The following is a 20,688-nucleotide window of genomic DNA, read 5'->3' on the forward strand; positions in this document are numbered from 1 at the left end:
GTTATAATTTTTTAAAAGTATTGCCCAAAATATATAGTGAACAATATTCATGATTGTTTGGCTACTATTACTGCTCTGACTATCAAAAAACCCTGATCCCTGGAAACCCCACAACTGCTCAGTATTTTCTCATTTTCACTTACTGGCTTTCCTGCAGTTAAGTCTACTCAGTTCAACTCATCTGTTTTGATTAATATTTTGATCTTATCACACATAATAAAGAAAAAATGTCTGATTTTTAATAGAGGGTTTATGCAATTATATGGTTTAATGCCCCCAAACTAATCTGTCAGTTGTTTGTTGCATTTCCCCAGTAAAGAAAGCAAAAATAAACTTTGGTGATGTTAAACTACACAGTACACTTCTGCTGAAACGGAAATGCAAATCATATGTTCCTGTATGCTTTTTCAGGAAAGCTAATGCAGATGTGCACAGCTGCAAAGCAGTTTAAATAGGAAGATTTCTCTTTGATATTGTTTAATAGTTAGTCATGAACCTTAATGCTTTGTAAGTGGCATAAAGAGACCTTAAAGCAAGGCTGCTGGTCAGTGCAGTTACCCAGTGGGAAGTCCTTGCTGGGTCTCCTTCTCGCTACAACAAGTACTACATATTTCTATCTCATGGCAATCAAAGGGTAGCAAAATGTAGTTAAAATGAGAAATATCAATGCAAGATGTGTGTTAAACAGGTGAATGACTCCACTGAGTAATCTTCAGGAATGCCATAGAGAACTGTGAATTCTCATGAGGAATTGATACCAAAAGGGTTGCAGAAGAAATTGGTAACAAGCAAACTTTGGCTTCAGCTCCAGCCTGAAGCCATCCCTTATGTCTGTCCTCATGTACTATCTTACCAATTCTGCTTCAATCACTTCAGCACAAAAATAAGAATAAATGAACAACCTTGGGTGAAAACAGCTGCTTCTTGCTGAGGAATGTGTATTTATTAACTCAGTGTCTTTTGTAACTCCTTTGTCAGGATTCCTTTTATGAAATATAAGCTAGTATTCACGTAAATATAAGAGGCTTTTTAATTTTGAACATTCCAGCAGAAAGTGTAGGCTGCAGGTGCTAGCTTTCCCACTAACAGGTAGGAAACGCTGTATGCTCTCATGCAGACTTTAAAACTCTTGTGAGGACTTCCTAAATCAGGCTTATACTGATATCCTATTGGGATTTCAGTGAGGCGTCATACAAAACAGTACATCAATAATTCAGTGCCCAGAACCAGGGCCTCGCAATATCTGAGTAATGTCGCACCTTGGCGCTTTGGGCCTCCAAGGAGAGTAAGCTGCCGAAGGCAGTAATCCATCTAAGGAAATGCGCTGGGGGCAGAATTAGACCCAGCAGCCTGCCACTGTAAGGAAAGCGATCGGCAAAAGCCAGCCCGGGAAACGGAGGAGGAGAGAGGAGAACTCAGTAGCGAGAATGAATTGGAAGTTGGAGGTGTGCTGCTGTGGATATGAGCAGCCAGAGAGCTCATAATCTTTCTGTACAGCACCAGGAAGCAGCTATATTTATTTCCTACACTTTTTTTCCTCTTTCATTTTCAGTATCAAAGATTTTCTTTAAAAGTCAAAGGAATTCAGAGTGTTTCAAAGGTAATTATAGAGGTTAGAATAAAAGAATAATACATGTAAACGTTGCCTTGAAGGTGTAAACACCCAGAAATAAATGGGAATGTCCACCTGGAGTAGGAGGTGACCTTAATTAAAAAAAAAATAAATAAAATAATCTGAACATGAAGAGAAATCTAGAAATTCTTTAAGGATAAGAAAACCTTGTTGGCTGAGTTATGTGAAACGAGATGGGCAATATCCTGACAACTGTAAATCATACTTTGTTACTCAGAAGAGAGAAGTTAAATATTTCCATTGCCTTCAATCCACTGCATTCATTGCGTTCAGATAGCAAAAAGGATATGTGAGTGGAAAAATAATCATTACATATTTTATATTAGAAATTATTTTATAATTTGAAGACTTAGTGAACACAGTTATCACTGAAGCCATTAACTGTTCTGGGATTAATTTGTCTTTTAATCAGGAACTGATCTGATAAAAAACTGGATTACCACGGAGCAATGTTCTCAAAAAGAAAAAGGCAGATAGTGTTTCTATAGAAATTTCTATACCAATCCCTACTGTTAGCAGTATGATTCTGCCAGTGTTTTAATACTATATTTTATTTGAGGTATATAATACCAGAGTATAAAGTTGACTTGAAGTACACAGAATTACATTACCTAACACAGTTTAGCAACATATTTTATGTCAGTAAAATCAGTAAAATAAAATTATCTGAAAATTGTGTCAACTGATTCATAGTCAGCAGCCAGAACACAACAAAAATAAATAATGTGTTATGTATAAATACAAAAAATGCATTAATCAACCCCCAAAATGGCCATAATCTCAGTTTTTGAATAATTCTGTAATCCCACCTATGAGAGCTGAGCCTCCTGACTTCTTTTAGAGGGATTTGAATTGTTAAGATTACTTTTTAGCAATCCACCGTATATAAACAATATGGAATCATATAGAACTTTTCATCTATCGCTTGCTGTTTGTGAAGTTTTTAAATCTGCTGATGTTAATGAACAGCACAGTTATTACCCTTGCTACTTATTCACAGTTCTGGTGTGCTTGAAAAATATTCCTACACAGTTTAATTTGATGAGCAGTAGTCTTATCATTATAAAGTATAAAAAGCCATTCCCATGTGCTTCTGTTTTCAAACATCAGTTGTCCCTAGTTAGCATCTGCTAATGTGGAGGATGTTACGATTTTCACTTCCTTATGAAAAAAAAAATCAATTTACAAAATTACTAATGCTATCTGTTATATTACAATGGATGTACACTGCCATTGCCTAGAAATAGTGGAAAGAAAGAGAATTCTAAAGAATATAATGAAGAAATGTCAAATTAAAAGAAAGTATTATCAATGTTGTGGAAGAACTGAAACTAACTTAATTGTTAGTTCACCTACTAGACAATTCTATATCATACAGAGACTTATTTAAGGTCCTCACAGATAGTGTAGTGTGGAGTCCTGCCGTTTTCACCACCACTGCTAGTTTTTCTGTTGAATTCAGTGGGTCCAGGAATTCATACGTAAGAACTTTGAATAACTGAGAATTGAAATACTGGCGGAGAAGACATTTTTCACTTTGATATTGTGTTCAAGGCCTCAATGTTTTTCAAGAAGGTGAAGGGGACGTGTGATTGATAATTTATCATATTGGTTATGCATGATCCCTTACTTGCCAGTATACAAGAGTGTTAATTTTCCTGTTTTCTGAAGGTGCACCTTTGGTTTACATTATTTCTTTACTTTGGAAAGAGCAACTCCTGGCATCAGCTGAAGTGCTTCAGCCCTCTTTGATACTTATCAGGAGGGAAATGTCAGCTTTTGGATAGCAGTTTTAGTTTACAGACATTTAATTATCTGATCAGGCTATCTGCATTTCTAGTTGAGCCCAAGACTGGTCAGAGATTGCATGCATGTAAAATATGAAGAAAGTCACAAGCCGCAGTAAATGTGCTTCAGAAATTCTTTTCTAGATGGAAGTAAACCATTCAGAAAAGATGATAAAACTGATCGGCACTCTTCATCCTGAGTTGAAGCTAAACTTTGTTTCATTTTTTTTATGATCACATTTTGGGTTCACTGTGAAAGGAGATAAAATTGCCCTGGAAAAGGGCATGTTGTTGTTACTTTTAGTCTGACAAGAACATGTTGAAATTGAAACTCTGTTTCAGGTTCTATTGTTCTGTAGTTTCTGGTTTTTAACAATCTGCATTAATCACATCTAGATTCTGTTATTACAATTCCTCAGTGTCTGAGCAAAGTGGTAGAATGTTGAAAATTTCTCCTACTTACTTAAAATGCAAGTGCAAAGTCTTATGTGTGAAACAACATTACAGAATGAGATCATTAATTCTGTGAAGTATCGGAATGAAGCACTGTTTTAAATGTAACATATGGTAAGTAAGTTGGAGGTACTATTAAGATGGTATTAAATCAAAGAGAGTAATTACTATGCCATCTTCATGGCAATTTGAAAATTTTACTTTCCTAACAACACATTATTAACAAAATCATACTGATGCAAGGACTATTAGAGCATGGAGGTGGTAAAGACGTAGTTCTACTGCAATAGCAGTGTCAATCCTAAAGTCAAAGAATTATGATTGTGCTTTGATTAGAAATGATTCTTCTTTCAGTATATTCAGGTTATCTAAACGAAATGTAAGTCCCTGGAGACTAGTGATTCTTGCCTTTCTTCTGCTTACTTTGGTTTGTGTTCAGTTTGGATCATTTCATTTCTACCTTGATCTTTGTTTTATAAGCAGAGATCATATCTGGCTGTATCCTTTGAGATCAGGTGATCATGAGTTCAGGGAAATTTTTGTCCTAAAATTTTTCTCTTGATTATATGTTATATTAGATACAAGGAATTTTTGCTTCTCCTTAAGTACTCAGCAATACTCTGAATTGTGTCATCAGTTTTCAGTTTCAGTTGTGTCATCAGTATTAAATTTCTGTTGTCTTATGTAAGGTATAAGTATGTGGGGTTTTGCTCTTTTTGCTAGACTTCTTACATGTTGCAGATGTTAAGACATGAGTATTGAGAAAAATATGTGAGAATATTTAAGTCTATTCACAAAAAAATAATGGTACAAGGAGATGCTGGAAATGCTGGAATGCTTGTAGGATTGCACATATATTTTAGTCACTCAAATGTTAAAATACTGTGGATATAGCCTATTTTAGTATTCTAGTTTGCAGAGTGAAATCCCAGGTGAGTAGAATGAAAAGATTTATTTCTACAGGTAGGTTTAACAAGACAGGAGAGCATGGCTTCTGCTGAAGAAGATTGCGCTGAATGTGATAGGAATATTAAAGAACTTCATCTGGGTATTTTCAATGCAGTTCAGTAAGACTTGGGATATTATCATGATGCTTTATGGTTGTCTCATTTATTTTGTGAGCTTTATGTGCTATTTGATAGCTATTTCATTTTACTATATGCAAACTAACTTAAAGTACCTCAATATAAATATTGTAAAATGTGGAATCATTTTTTTAATTGACTATTAAAATTGTATGCTGAACTTTGGAATGAGATAATACACATTTTTTTAAAATTAAGCTATTATGAAAAATGATTATTAGAATATGAAGAACACTTACATTTTTATCAGAGCTGGAAAAGAACAATTTATTTTTTACTTATTCTTCACAGAACTCCTTGCCTGCCTATAGGAAGTGAGTGATTGTGTTCCAGTATGAACTTACTGGCTGTTTTAATATTTGATGATCTTACTGTGGAGAATTTTTAATTTCTTGAATTTTTATTTTTTATTCTGATCCTTATAGGCAACACGGAAGGAGATTGAGAAACGCCAGATCCATCTTAAGAGCATCAGTGATTTAGGAGAGAATTTGAAGACAGTGCTGAAAGGAAAAGAAAGTCTAGTGGAGGATAAACTCAGCCTCCTGAACAGTAATTGGATAGCAGTAACCTCACGAGCAGAGGAATGGTTCAATTTATTACTGGTAAGAGTAATGTATTTGTGCACCTAGTTTACTAAACAAGATTTTAATATAAAAATGCATAGGAAGTGTTGGTGCCCAGTCTTAGGTGCTCAGCCTCGTAGGATTGCTTTTTCTGGTCCCTTAGAGTATGCTTGTCTAATACAGAGATAAACAAAAAAATCACATTGGTTTTTTTCTCTACTCTCTATTTTAACAGTTTTGCTACATTTTTACACAGTGACAGCACTGTGGAGTCTTGTTTGTTAGCTCTTCCCTTTCCTGTGTGCCTCAGTAGAGCTTTCCTGGATTGTTCTTTTGCCTAATGAATAAAAAGCAGTTTCTCCTCAAAGACCTTAATTACTTGTATTTGGAGCAAGTGAAGAAAACAATCAAATGAGTTGAATAAGTCTTGGCATTGAAACTCGTAACTTCGACTGCTTTTGACCACATTACTCTTTCTGCTTAGATCACTAGTATGGTTTGGAAGCAAATCCTCATTTTTGTGTTGTTGTGGCTAGCATGTTTACTTTGATGTGTGTGACCTAGATTCATTGCAGAGGCAACTAAATCAAAGCTCTGCTCAGGGTGCACACCCAGTATGCTCTGAACAATGATCTGATCCTCCAGACTGGTGTGAGCTTCCTTTGGACAATGGTGTGGTGTAGTGTTTGATGGAGATGTTTAGTTAAGGGGACCAGAATAATGGACTAGACAGTCCAAAATGAAACCATAAACCACGTATAATACAGTTCTCGGAGCTCTAGCTCCTGCTGTTTCAAGCTACTGGCAGGTACTTAACTATAGTCTGCCCTAAAATTCATTCTGTTGTGAAGCGATGATAACTTGAATGCTTAAATGCAGGTTGTTAACTATTTGTCTACCAGAATCCCTTAGATCTTCTGCGTTGTTTCTAGTGCCAAGGTAGCAGAAGTAGCAGTAGCAGTTTCAACATGGAGAACTGGAGTGGTTCTCACAGGTGTATTAACCTTTATCATGACTTCAGCATTTCAGAGCCTGATATCTTAGCGCGCCAGTAGTGTCCATGTGGCTACCTTAAGAATGTGTCTGTGACTGGCATACAGCACCATCGTGGGTCCTCTGCTGCTATATGCAGGGTGCATATCGGGTTATATCTGGTTGGGTGTATTCTATCTGGAAAACTTAAACATTTCCTTCAGTAGGATATAGTTACTCAGCTTTGACATAGAATGGTTTATAAGAAGCATGTAATGGAGTTTATAGACTGGTGTACTGATGTATTATTCTACCTTCTCTCTCTCTCTCTCTGCTTTGAATTTTTATATGAGTATTTACTAGAACCCTTGATAAAGAAGGTATAAGAGAGGAGGTTGGTCCTTTATTATGCTTATTAATTTTAGATTAAGGTGTAGAGATGGATGGAGATGCACGTGGTGGGCAAAAGGACAGTGCTACTAAAATCTTTAATCTCTTGTGTATGATACACATATGTTCTGCACAGGGATTTTAATAATTTAAAGAACTGCAATTGCTGTACTAGTAAGTAATATTCTTTATGACCAAAAAGAACAGCTCAGTGACATGTTACAGTGACTGTTGCTGTTACACTAGTAAAATATCCATGTTCTTATAGTCTATATTGAGACGTACACATAGTTCCCTGGGAATTTTGAGGTGCATATGCATAGACCTCATTATAGTGAGCTCACTAAGAAAAGATGAAGAGATTTTAAACTGAAAAAAAAACTTTTATCAGAATATCATCTAGAATACCTTTTTAAAAGCAAACTCAAAGCATAGAGGTTAGACAAAACATAAAGTTTTATATACACAGCTCCATTTCCAGGTTATGACTTTGCAAGTGTGTCCTTGTTTCTCTCTGGGTTTCATTTAATTTAAGAGCCTTCCAAAGTGAGTTCTGTACCTGGTTCCTAGGAAGCTTGTCTTGCCATCATGTGTAAGCCTGTCTATCAGCTTTCTGCTCCTCTCAGCAGTCTCTCTGAGCTGCAGGCACCCACCTCTTGCTGTGATCAGAGCACCCTCCTCTTTCTCTGCCTGTCACTTTGGAAGCTTCTCCCTCTCCTACAACGTCTTTTCAAACAAATATAACGTATAAAGTGAGAACAAACAAATAAAAAGATGCTCACCTCCACAGAAACAAGTACTTACTGTACCAAAAAAGCAAGTTAAATTTCATAATACATGCATGTTTGCCACAGTTTGCATAATTATAGCTATTATTTCACTTCTGATTACTTTTTTGTATGCAGTATTTACCTTTTTCATATACAGGAATATCAAAAGCACTTGGAGGCTTTTGATCAGAAAGTAGCTAATGTCACAACTTGGATGTATCGTGCTGAAATACTGTTGGATGAATCTGATAAACAAAAACCCCAGCAAAAAGAGGAAATTCTTAAGGTAAAAAAATGTAATTTTCTGGAAAGCCTTAATTTTATTCTAAAAAAGAACATGTCAAAACTAGTGGATTTTGAAAGGTATCACAAATTGATAGAGTAATATTCATTTTTCTGTGATAAAGCTACCCTCTGGCAGCTTGTAGATTACTGAATAAATTTGCACTGTATAGCAAAAGTTAAATCCCTGCAGAAGAGAAACAGATATGTTATAAGGCTTGGGGACTTCATGGTGAGTAGAACATCATCTTTTTGAGCCTGTATTTGCTGGAAAATATTTCTTAAACACATCTGTTTTTTTTAAAAAAAAAAAAAAAAAAAAAAACTTTTTCTCTGTGATTTTCATTTTTCATTACTTTTCTATTTCTCTGTGACACCTTTCTGCTATGATATCTGCATTAGTTGTCTCTTGTCATATAATTGTTTTAATTCCATAAACTCTGTGGTGATTCTAGTCTGCTACCACCACAGACAAGAATATTCTATGGTGAACTAGCTGTGTTACGACAGGTCAGCGTACCGATCAAAAGCTTTATTTGGCTTGTGGCGTCTTTTGACCAACGGATTAGGAATTGACTTCTGGATAGACATGAATTTTAAAGTATCTCATGTAAGATAAATTCTTTGTTTAACACTAAACTCTGAATTATCATTTATATGGATTTTGCTTTGCTCCAGAAAATAGTGTGAGGCTTGATTTTGTATTCCACTAGCTGAGGAATGGTTTTCAAATCAAAAGGAGGACTGTATTGCTGACACGAACCTAATGATATGATTTCCTAAAGCAAAACTTTACAAATTCCAAAGCAGCTATAGTTTCCAACTAGCATTTCCATAGAGCATAAATCAATGCCTCATTGGTGTCAGAAGAATTACAGGATAGACTTTTGTAGTAGGATGAACAATTTTACCATGATAACTATAGAGTACAATTATCTTTTCCATCAAAACAGGCATAACAGACATTTCATACAGTGAGTGAAATGTGCTTCCTAAAGACCAGCTTTGTTTATGATTCTGTAACATCTAGCTATCTCTTTGGGCCTCTGCACTTATTACGGTCTACCATTAAGACAGCTACTGCAGAGGAAGAGGATATTGTTTTCCCTCTGCTTTTTTGAATACGTAGTAGATGTATTTTAAAAAAAGAAAAAAAAATCACACTGCTGTTTATCTGGTCATTTTTCCATACCTTCACTATGACCATGAATGGTAATGTAAACAACAGCTATACGTCCAGTTCTTTTATAAGTCAGTTAGCAGCACTTCTTATCTTTAGGACCAGTAGAATAGTCTAATGCACTCTGAAATAAAATGAGGATTGAATTACTGCAGAAAGGACTCTATCTAGAAATAGTATGTTCATCATTATTTTCCACTAGAAGATTTTAAGTAGTTGTGTAGATACATTTTTGTATAAATTTGAGAGATGTGAATAGAAATGTTATCTAATATATTTCTACTGTATTTTCACGCTTACTCATAATTATCTGAATTTGCTTTGTGGTTTTGCTCCCTATTCCTTGGCACACTCTCTCTCTCTCTCTTTCTCTCTCTTTGCATTTATTACTAACTTCAAGCCCTGTCTCTTGCTCACGGACTGTAGCGCTTAAAGGCTGAGCTGAATGATATGCATCCAAAGGTGGACTCTGTACGTGACCGGGCAGTAGAGTTGATGACAAACCACGGAGATCACTGCAGGAAAGTAATAGAACCTAAACTGTCAGAGCTCAACCAGCGATTTGCAGCTATATCACAAAGAATTAAGAGTGGAAAGGTAGGAGGAACTGCTTCCATGGGGAGATATATACAAAATGGTATTTATATAAGGTACACAATTACAGCTACATGGGGGGATGTAGCTTCCCCAGTACTAAATGTTCAAAGGAAAAAGAAATTGTGGCTCCTAAAAATATTAAGAAAAAAAATATGAGGTTTGGGGGGATTTGGCATCAAAGGTCTTGCTCTTTTCACCATTTCACCATTAGAAGTATTTGGTGACTTCATATGAATTTAACAGTGCTTACTTCATAAACTTATAAAGAACAAATATCATCATGGAATTAGTAAGATTCTTAGTCTTCTCAAAGCATGAATAGCCTTTTTTTTATATATATACACTAGTTTGGGGGCAGTAGTATTTCATTAAATGCACCTAGTATTTTCCTATGAGGCTGTGGCTTCACCAATGTTTGACACACATACAGATTACATAAACTGTACTTCAGCTATTCGTCTCTGCTACTAGTGTGAGTACTTTACTGAATCTAAATTTAACATAGATTAGGTCATTTATATCCAAGTTGTGATTTCTGAGGTGGGATGGAGGAGGATATAAGACAACTCCTTACTCCATTGCATTTGCTGCCTTTATCACAGTGAGCAATTTGGAAGGGGTGGAAGATCGAAGCAGGAAGCCATGTAGGTTGGTGTATGGGATCCTGCCTGACCTTAACTTATAACCATGGTGGCTAGTGTAGTGGCACTGGAAATGAATGCGCAGAGGAGCAGAGGCAGAGCAGGAAATAAAGCACAAGTCTCCTGAGCTCCAGTTCTGTTCACTGTTTATTTAAGTGCTCTGCTTCCTTGTCTCCCTGGGTTGCATGGTTGTATAAAATGTAGCATACCTGAAGAAGTGTAATGGTAGAATGGATTTTGTGACCTTCTACACACAAAAGAAGTCTTTTAAAGTGTAATTATCACATTGCTGTTTCCTGAATTCTGTCTCAGGGTTTGTGGTTTTTCCCCTCAATATTTTAATTTTCCCTTAGAACATGCTACCCTCATGTACCCAATACCCAAAGGCATCAAAAGCAGCTGAGCCTTAGAAGAGCGTAAACAAAGGCACGTGGTTTTCAGCCGTTGTCTGGGGTACTCAGTACCCTGTGTAATCAGCACATTCTTTGTGGCATACTTGGGTTTTTTAAGTTTCATTTCTGGAACAGAAAAGAATATGCCCTATGAAAAGCACTTCATGCAAGAAAATGTGAAGTAATGGGAGACAATGTCTGTAATTTCTTCCAAACATTAAAAGAGATGCACAGGAATACAGTCCGGGGTTTCTTTTCCACAGATAAAGAAAGACCATAAAAATGAACAGTGGCATATGGTTGGTATCATTAAAATTAACAGCAGTGTGATTCACATTAATCTTAAATACAAGATTTGTACAAAAGAGGATATTTGTGAATCCATCAGAATGCTATTTATATAACTTTTTGTTTTAAGAATATGTCTTATTTTGCTATTAGAAAATTTATTCAGAAAATAATCATCATTCTTGGGTTTTTTTTTTTTTTTTTTTGTAACTTGAATATTACTGGAGAGTAAACTGCTTGGTTGTTTAAATGTGGTGTAATATTTTGGCTAAAGGGGAGAATTGAAAATATTCCTTGTTTTGTAAGTGCTAACAAAGTCCAACTGCATTGTTTCATCTTTGCTAGCTGATTTCATCTGGGTGGTTTCTAATGATTTTGCTGTTCAAAGAGGTGCAAGTTATTTAGCTTCCTTGACTGAGAACAAAATTACTGTCAGTGTGCTAGTTTATTCTACCATTCCAGGGTTTCTTTTATCATATATTTCTGCATGACAACAGACAAGACACCTTTTTCAAAAGCATCAACTTTTCTTACATAGTTTTAACATAATTTTTAAGGAAAAAAATTGTATTATATTAGTATATTTAAAAATATATTTTGTAGTTTTGTAATTTTTGCATCTTTATACAGTACAAACACTTACTGTAGTTTCTCAATAAAGTAAGATTGCTTTGTATTTGTAAAGCAACACTAAAGTCTTAACTGCTTTTATTTACTATCATTACTTTGAAATTTGGAGGTCACCGTTAATTATCTTATATAAATGTAGGCATTTTTTTCCTGTCTTTTTGGTAGAAAACTATGTTTGGAATTATATGGATTATTAACACTTCAGAAAGTTGGAGATGCACAGGGTCTTAGGCAGAAAAATGCATATCTTTCTCCAAATATTGATTCATTCTGTTAGTACATTTTCATTGGTTTATTTTGCCACTACCAAACTATTACAACAAGGGAGATTGTGGATATTGGTTAAAGCTATTTCTAAACTAGTTTCTTTGACCTCACTGTTTTGTATAGCATACAGTTTCCTGCGTTCAGGTTCTTTATGGTTGTCCTACTGAACCATTCCCCTTCAACTTTGATGTTTACAGCATTCAAATGCTTTTCAAACATTATCTACTGCCTGACTAGCATTGCAACAAATAAGTATAATCAAACACATTATATTTTTAGTTGCCTTTTTATTAGTAAACATAATCATGATTTGTACGTCTACTTCAAGTTCAATCTCCACCCAAAACTTTTACTTTCATAAGCCCTCAATCATTTTGTATAGAACTAAAGATGCTTTTTACCTTTTGCTACTGTAAATTTTATTTCAGCTTCAGACATGCATATCAGGGGGGTTTTGTTTTCTGAGAGAGTCCATGGACACAAAAATTGCTATTGCTGCTGCTTATTCTGTGATTGAACTGAATGAGGACGGAGCCTGAGCTTCAGTTGATTGCTGAGACACGTTACGAAGACTGAATTTAGACCACTCAGCTCGACCCCAAAGCCCTGTCTGCGCAAAGTGTGGATGGCCAACACTTTGGCACAAAGCCCAGACAGCTGGGCTGTGTCATGTTTCTGTTCTGAACATTTGTCATATGGCAGTCTGCAATTCCCTCTCAGTTTTACCACGCGTTACAAAGTGCTCTAAGCATCCAGGGCTGGTGCAGCCTTTAGAGTAGTGAGAAATTAAGGAACAGTGGGCCCACCTGTAGATGGTTTATCGTAGGCGTTAACTACCTGTGTGTGTTGTATGCTGTTGGAACGTGCATGTGAGCTCACTCAGAGAAGGAGAAAAAGATGCTCATCAGGAACAAGTTTCATCTGAATGTGCAGCCTGCAAGCATATTAGCTTTCCTCGCGGTGTTTTCTTTCAGATTTTCTTCCAAAAAGATCATAAGACTCTATGTTCAAGGTGGAGTGGCAACATGTGCACTGAGCTTTGTATGCTATGCACCTAGCAAGATGAGGGGAAGAATTTTATCTCTAGTTCAGTGTTTAGAGGACATGTCCTTAGGGAACGGACAGCCAGGGTTTGGTTCACAAAGGTAGTTTATGGTAACAGGTATTGTATAAGACAGAGAGACAAAAACTTCTCTGTATTCTTGTCTGTACTCTTGACTTGCTGCATGAATTTGGATAAATGACTAAATTGCTGGGTTCCATGCTTTGTCCACTTGTCAAATTGAAGCAGCTATATTTCCCTTTGTCATGATTTCAGTTTGATGGGCTGAAAAGTTGTTATTCTTCTTATATGTCTTCTAGTGAGATTTAAGTACTTCTGAAGACATCCTTCAGAGCATTTGTAAAGAAATTACTGAGTAGCTTGCTATTATTTCTACCTCAGTTGAAGTGTTCTCTGAGCATAATTCTGAACTTCTTGATGAAAATTTGTGAGCACAAAATGATTCCCTATAAATATTATACATTACTATATTTCTATTAATATCCTGAAGTGTGCAGAATCTTTGGCACTAAGATGATGAAGTAGATGCAGTTAAGGTTTTTTTTTACCCAAAGTCTTACAGCTCATCTGTGGACAGCTGAGAATAGGTGACAGATCTTCTGACTCCAGCTGATGTGCAGTCTATCTCATTTTAATTAATTAACTGTTTTTTATAATCCTCATTACAATCTTTTGATTATTATAAATACCGATTGGACTGGAGGGAGAATAAAAGAGTAAAAAAGAATTGATCAGAATATAATGTACTTATGGCTTTAACTAGTGGAGTTTTGCATCTTTTTTTAAAAAAAGTTCCTAGAGCATCATAAAGCATTAATTACCTGTAAATATAAATTTTATTCAAGAATCATCGAGAATTTATTGCTTGATTTTGCATTTATACCTGTTGAAGGAAGAAAGCTTTTACTGTTAATCCTTTGCAATACATAATAATTGTATATTAAACTATACACAGGCATTCAGGTATCAGGCAGATAAAGGAAAGCAATGGAAAAGATGGTTTATTATTGTTAATAAGTGGCCCTTCTGTTTTTAGAGTTTAAAACTGAAGAAATATAAAAAGACGAAGCACTACAGTTAATATTGTACATAATTTTAGGGGGGATTGTGTCTATTTTGCATAGATTGAGGTTTTTGTCATCTCTTTTTTGTTGAAGCTTTTGTGAGTCACAGCACTTTTAGTGAGGTTACTTTGTTTTGATTTTAATGTGTTATGAAATATTGTTAGGGGAATATCTGATACAAAGATTATCTGTCTTTTGTTTTGAGGTAGAGATTATGTAATTCACCTGGCACTTTTGTTGTTCTTCATGACAGACCAATGATTTCAAAACACTGAAACAAATTATCATAACGTTGTTCTCGAGTAGTAGTAGTAGGTGGTTATTCATCTGAACGGATTGCTTGTTGCTGTGAGAGTAATTTCTGACAAACTAGATTTTGCCAAGTGGTGTCAACATCTAATTTCTTAGACAAACTGTTAAGTTAGATCACTTATCTGAATCTCTTTTAACACACAAATGTGAGAATATCAAATTTTTTGGTAATCTACACTCATAATAATATATTTTATTATATGAAAGTTACACAGGATTGTTAAATACCTATCTTTATTTGTATCTTTGGATACTCTGAGTTGTATGGTGTAGATATTTTTCTCTTTTTACAGAAAGTCTACCAGAATTTTTGCAGTAGGAGGTAGAACAGAGGTCTCTTTTGGTTTATGTCTCTAATAAAACTGTTAAGTATGTGATTTAAATAAGTAATCTCTGTCTGTCTCCCATTTTAGCCCTTCATTCCTTTGAAGGAAGTGGAGCAATTTGACTTCGATATACAAAAATTACTTGAACCACTGGAGGCTGAAATTCAGCAGGGGGTGAATCTGAAAGAGGAAGACTTCAATAAAGATATGGTAAATTGGTTGAAATGCAGGTCTGAGTGAAGTAGACAGGGAGATGAATAAAACCTGGGTAAAAATTAGAAGCTTCAACATCTGCATTTGGATCTTTAGATATGAATTGCACAAATTTTTAGCGTGCTAATGTATTATAATTTCAAAGGTCTCAGGTTACAATCAGCTAAATTTTTTAGTGACAGTTTGCAGTTATATGAAAAACATTTTTGACCTATGTAAAATTAACACTGAGCAAAGGAGGAATGTTATCCACAGCCACCAGCAGTATTACAGAATAGGATATTAAAATTTCTGTAGCAGTAGGAAGACCAAGAAAACTCAGAATTATGTATCTATTTGGGTAACACAGCGAGAGAAGACCTTCACCATAGACAAATGCTAGGTAATGGTCACTGAAATAAAATGCCATCCATGCCAATTAGTTCTTAACAGATCTGACCGTAGTATTTATTGTGAATAGTTTGTGGCAGTTGTACATTTTATTACTTACATATTGATCATAAGTCAACTGCAAATGTTTGCTGTTTGTAAGTAGTAAAACTTATTTGTGCAAATTTAAAAATAAAAGAGGAGTAAAATATTGCCGTACTTTGCTACCATTGCCCTTGTGGTATATTTTATCCAGAGTGATTTTCAGAGTAATTCCATTTCTTGGTCGCCCAATAATAGTGATATCTCTTTAGGTCCCTCTCCTCATAAGTCATCAGCAGAATCAAATATATATTTCTTTACAGGTAATATAAAGAATCTGTATTCTTTTCATTTTAAAGAATTATTCAAAGATATCTATTTTACGTCAATGGTGAAAGGAATCTCTGTATGACATTTTTTTCTTCCCTTTCTTTTTCCACAGAAAAAATGCTAGCTGTTTAGAGCAGTATTTATTGCAGTTGTAAGTTCTGAGTGAATCAGTTTTGGCCAGGTTGTTTCCAGTAATATAGCATATTTTCTCCCTTTCTTTGTATAAAATGTTTAGTATAGTTCAAGAGATATGCTCTGAAATGTTGTTGCATAGATTTGCCGGCTGTGTAAAAAATGCCTAGTGGTATTTTTTCCCCTACAAAAGTACTTATTTTGCATAGTGATGATATGAGGTGTTTAGGAGTCACATGGCTTTCTAGCATAGTAGCAATTATTTAGAATATTTTAGATGTACATCATTTTTTCTTATTTAGAGTAAAATGTATTTTAACTTTTTTGCATTTAATGTTTTCGTCCTGTTATCTTGGAAGATGCATAAATTCTAATCTCAAGCATCTGTTTTTTCAAGTGCTGTTTTACTTGTACCACTCAAGTCTCTAAATGTGTTGTAGAGAGTAAGTAAAAGCTATAGTGTCTTCAGTGGATGTTAGGTGATTACCTTAGCAGAGAAAATGTAGGCTTTTTATGTCTATATTTCCTAGTATTTAAGTAATAAATAGATTTAAATGCACATTATACATGTTATCTTTTTAAATTAGAGTGAAGACGATGAGAGCACAGTAAAAGAATTGCTGCAAAGGGGAGACACTCTTCAAAAGAGAATCACAGATGAGAGAAAACGGGAGGAAATAAAGATAAAACAACAGCTGTTGCAGACTAAACATAATGCTCTCAAGGTATAGGAGCTAAAGTTATAAGCTCACGCTACTAAACCTTTTTTTGTCTTTATTCAGGGCAATGTTCTGTTAAGTTAAATGAAACCTCATTACTATTTAGTGCCTAGTCATTTTAAACAATTCACCTCTAAGTATATATTTGCTTATACATGTCTCTTAAGGCCTTGGGAAAGACATATTAAATATTCGGGTTAACAAATACTGTTTTGTCCCTAGTTTTACAACCAGGTTACTACCAGTTGGACTACGGAGATCTCTGTTAATAACTACTTTTTTTAAGCCAGTATGCAGGTTTTGTGTTTCTCCAGCACTGAAGACCTTACATACAATCATTTCTCACAAACTTTTATTTTCAGTTGTAGCACATACTTTTTATACGGGACATATTGATGTTTTATCCTTTAATGAATTAAAAGATTTATATGCTATGCTGTTTTCGTGAGAATGTTGGTTCCCGTTTCTTTAAAATTGTAATAGAGTACCAACAAACCTAGCAGCTAAGAGGCTGAAAATCAAGGTATATATCAAAATTCTGTGTTATAATAGTGCTGGAGCTATAGCTGCCTGGTACTGTACCTATAAGCATCCACAGTGAGGTGTATTTGGACAAACTGATAGATTTAACTGTGTCTTCTTCCCAGGAAAAAATCTAATGGGAAAGAAAGAATCATAGTTGGGCAGTCAGCTTGGTTACCTACCTGGAGGTGTAGACTCTGGCTTGTATAGGAAATTGTCTCACTGAATCACAATTTTTAGTATTTTGGAGGAGAAGAAATTTTCTTTCTCTTGAGAACTGTCATTCATTTTTTTATGGCTCTGGGAATGTGCTATGGTTACAATTTATTGTTACTGATTTTCGAGCAATACCTTTCCTTTCTGTGAGGATTTTGTTCTAACTTTTACTAACCATTGTGAATTCATTAAAAGAATAGATAGAAGATACGAATGTTTCCTCCACATTTAAAAGAAACTAGAAATTTATTAGATTTTTTTTGTGACTCTTCCAAATTAAATGTAAGTAATTCATAATTTTTACTTAGGTGAAATAAGAACTATTTTCCCGAACTCTGCTTTTGATCAGATCCCTTACTGGCTGTGTGTGTGGAATAGAGTAATTGATTTTGAGCGACTCAGTTAAAGCATTCAATCTTGTCAAATAAAATTCAAGAACAGTCTCAGAAGGTTCATCTGAATATTTTTACATAAAATGCATCAGCAATGTTTTAAGTTACTTATTAATAAGTTATAATAGTGAAAATATTTTCTGAATTCTGCATGAGTAAAGTTAGATAGTTAAAGCAAATTCATATAGAATATTTTTTATAATGCTTATAGGAAAGAAAATAACATTTTTGAATTTCTTGTTAAAGAGAAATTTTTATAAAGCAGCTGAGTCAAACACAAGACATTTACTATACAAATTTAATTTAAGAGAGAAAACTTGATTTTTCATATGTTTCTGCATTGAAATGATTTTTCTTTGAAGAGCTACAGAGTTGGCATGCAGGCTAGAATTTCACAGGAGACCACAAAGCACAGGAAACCCACTTATTTCTAGATATTAAGTAGACTGTGTTTCCGTCTATCCAGTAAGTATTTCAAAGCAGACGCATTTTATATAAATTGTTGACATTTATGTATAGTCTTCATTTCTCTGAATATTGGTGACTACATCAGTGGTTTATTCAGCATGTGAACAAAACTGAATTAGGGAATCTAAGGTCCCTTCCAACCTTACTGATTCTATGATTCTGTGAATCTCCTTCAACAGAAAAAAATAGTCTGTGTTAAATTGAAGAAAATATGCTCTGTTCAGATACTTATATACATAGTTTAAATATCAACATTTAATTTTTTAAAAGTTACACACTTTTCCTTTTTCCCCTCAGTGTACACACTTGCCAATCCATATTTGATAAGCCTTTAATTCATATTCTAATAATGTCTGCACTATGAACAGGACTTGAGGTCTCAAAGAAGAAAAAAGGCTTTAGAGATTTCTCATCAGTGGTATCAGTACAAGAGACAGGCTGATGACCTAATGACATGGCTGGATGACATTGAGAAAAAGTTAGCCAGTCTACCAGACCCCAAAGATGAGCAGAAGCTAAAGGTAATGTTGTTTTGGGATGGCAATGGTAGATTTTTTTTAGTGATATTTTATTAATTTAAAAGACAACAAATGCAACAAATATTCTGATACCTATAGAAAATTAACAATTCAGTACTTTATTTCTGTCTTATAAAAAAACAGAAGCAAACAAACAAACCCCCCTCAACAATACTTGTTCAAATGGACATTTCTTTGTTGTGCAATATCTTGTATTCATGTGTTATGCAGAATGCTATATACCTGATTTGAAACACACTAAATAAAGATTTCTGTTATTAATTTGGAAAGTGTGCAATGTATTAAAAAGCATCAAATGTTTTCTAGTAAATATTGTAATTGATTTTATGTATCTTTGTTCCAGATGAACAAATGACTTACCGATATATGGATGACCTCTTTCTCATGTTAGCACATTCATTTTCATCAGAACATACTCATATGTCACTGTCAAACTGTATAGATTTATTTACATATTGTCAAAGGTTTTCCTACTTTATTTTGCATCGTCTTTCTTTGCTTCATTCTCTGTTGAGTTTCCCAGAGCGTAAGAAAGGAGCTAAGTAGTATATTTAGTCAAGTAATTTTTGTAAACACTCTTTGTCCTGAATATACTGATCCTTACAGATAAAAGAATTTCTCCAATTGCCCATCAAGAATCAGGAAGGGGAAACTGTTGGCCTTTGCTAACTAGTTTTCAATGTACACTAGTTGTTAACCCCTCTACAGCCAATCTACAAGAAGGTTCTTCAACTGAAGTTCTGTTTGTTTTGTCTAACTGTAAAATAAGACATGAAATAACTGTACATTTTAATTGTAACAATAAAATGGAAATTCTGACAAAAGTATTTTGCTAATTCTAAGTTGATGGATCTAGTTAGCTAACTGTCCTGGGCCCTGTATTGGTTTTGCTCACCAGGAGATTGATGGAGAATTGGAGAAGAAGAAGGAAGATGTGAATGCGGTGCACAGGCAAGCTGAACGCTTGTCTAAGGATGGGGCTGCAAAAGCAGTGGAGCCAACCCTGATACAGCTCAGCAGGCGCTGGCGAGATTTTGAGAGCAAATTTGCTCAGTTTCGAAGACTCAACTATGCACAAATTGTGAGTTGTTACCAGCAAACCCATATGTTTGCAACTGCTACTACTAACAGCATCCTACTAACAATGAGAGCTTCAGGGGCAGTGTCAATTCTTCAGATTATTAATAAGAAAAGCCCTGTTGTCTGCAAGTGGGGGAATCTTTATGTTCTAACACAACAGTTCTCTGCTTGTGCATTTGGTCTTAAAATTGCCCTTAAGCTAAATCAGCTAACTGCAGAAAACTAGGCAATGAAAAACTTGTGTTTATTTCTGTTGCCTCATTATTTTTCCATGACATTTTCCGGTTTGATCATGTCAGTTTGCCATGCATATATTCTGTTCAGTAAACATGTGTAAATCGGAAAAAAGAAGTATAATTTTCAAACTACCCATCCCATGCCAATTTTAATTGTTTTTTATTTATCCATATCACTTATAATACTGACTTTAGGAAGAGATTACAAATTTTCTTCTTATGCTATGTATACATGACCAGTTCTTCAAATGCTTCAAATCTCAAGGCAGTTTTTGCAAGAAACTGGACTTTTTATTTGACAGGATGCAAATGTCATTTTTTAAACCAACTTTTTGTGTGGATGATTTTGAAAGGTTTAGTTATAATAAAATATAATTAGTCTTACTGGTTTATTCATCCTACAATAACTGGATAAGTAAAAGGGAAAACAAACTGTCACTGGTCCAGGTTTGTGAGCAGAATGGATAATTGGCAAATTACCCACTTGGAAGATTACCAAATGTTGCTTTTGCACACATACAGTAGTTTTTACTTGCCCTTCCTACTTCTGTGCTCATTGTCTGCTGGCCTTTTAGTTTATATAACTAAAGAGAAGGTTGACTTCTGGTTACTATCAAGGAAGTTGTTGCATTATGGGTTCATCTGGAATCTTAGAAATGCTAGTGTTAAAGAGGTGTTTCAACAAACTATCATTTTGATTTTTTTTTAATGCACCCAGATTATAGAGCAGCC

General features: G+C 34.8%; 1 protein-coding gene across 10 annotated transcripts in view; it reads left to right on the forward strand.

Moving 5' to 3' along the window:
• DMD (dystrophin) overlaps positions 1-20,688 on the forward strand; it is a 1,316,389-nt gene that overhangs the window by 601,148 nt on the left and 694,553 nt on the right. For 9 of the 10 annotated variants that reach the window (XM_062600033.1, XM_062599961.1, XM_062599984.1 and 6 more), the window contains 7 exons: positions 5,384-5,563; positions 7,814-7,942; positions 9,545-9,715; positions 14,786-14,908; positions 16,372-16,509; positions 18,470-18,622; positions 19,539-19,721. In XM_062600033.1, coding sequence (XP_062456017.1) covers positions 5,384-5,563; positions 7,814-7,942; positions 9,545-9,715; positions 14,786-14,908; positions 16,372-16,509; positions 18,470-18,622; positions 19,539-19,721 — 1,077 coding nt within the window. The remainder of the gene's footprint in view (positions 1-5,383; positions 5,564-7,813; positions 7,943-9,544; positions 9,716-14,785; positions 14,909-16,371; positions 16,510-18,469; positions 18,623-19,538; positions 19,722-20,688) is intronic. The other variant, XM_062600026.1, reaches the window with a different exon arrangement.

Source organism: Rhea pennata, chromosome 1 (assembly GCF_028389875.1).
Source record: "Rhea pennata isolate bPtePen1 chromosome 1, bPtePen1.pri, whole genome shotgun sequence".
Classification (NCBI taxonomy): Eukaryota; Metazoa; Chordata; class Aves; order Rheiformes; family Rheidae; genus Rhea; species Rhea pennata.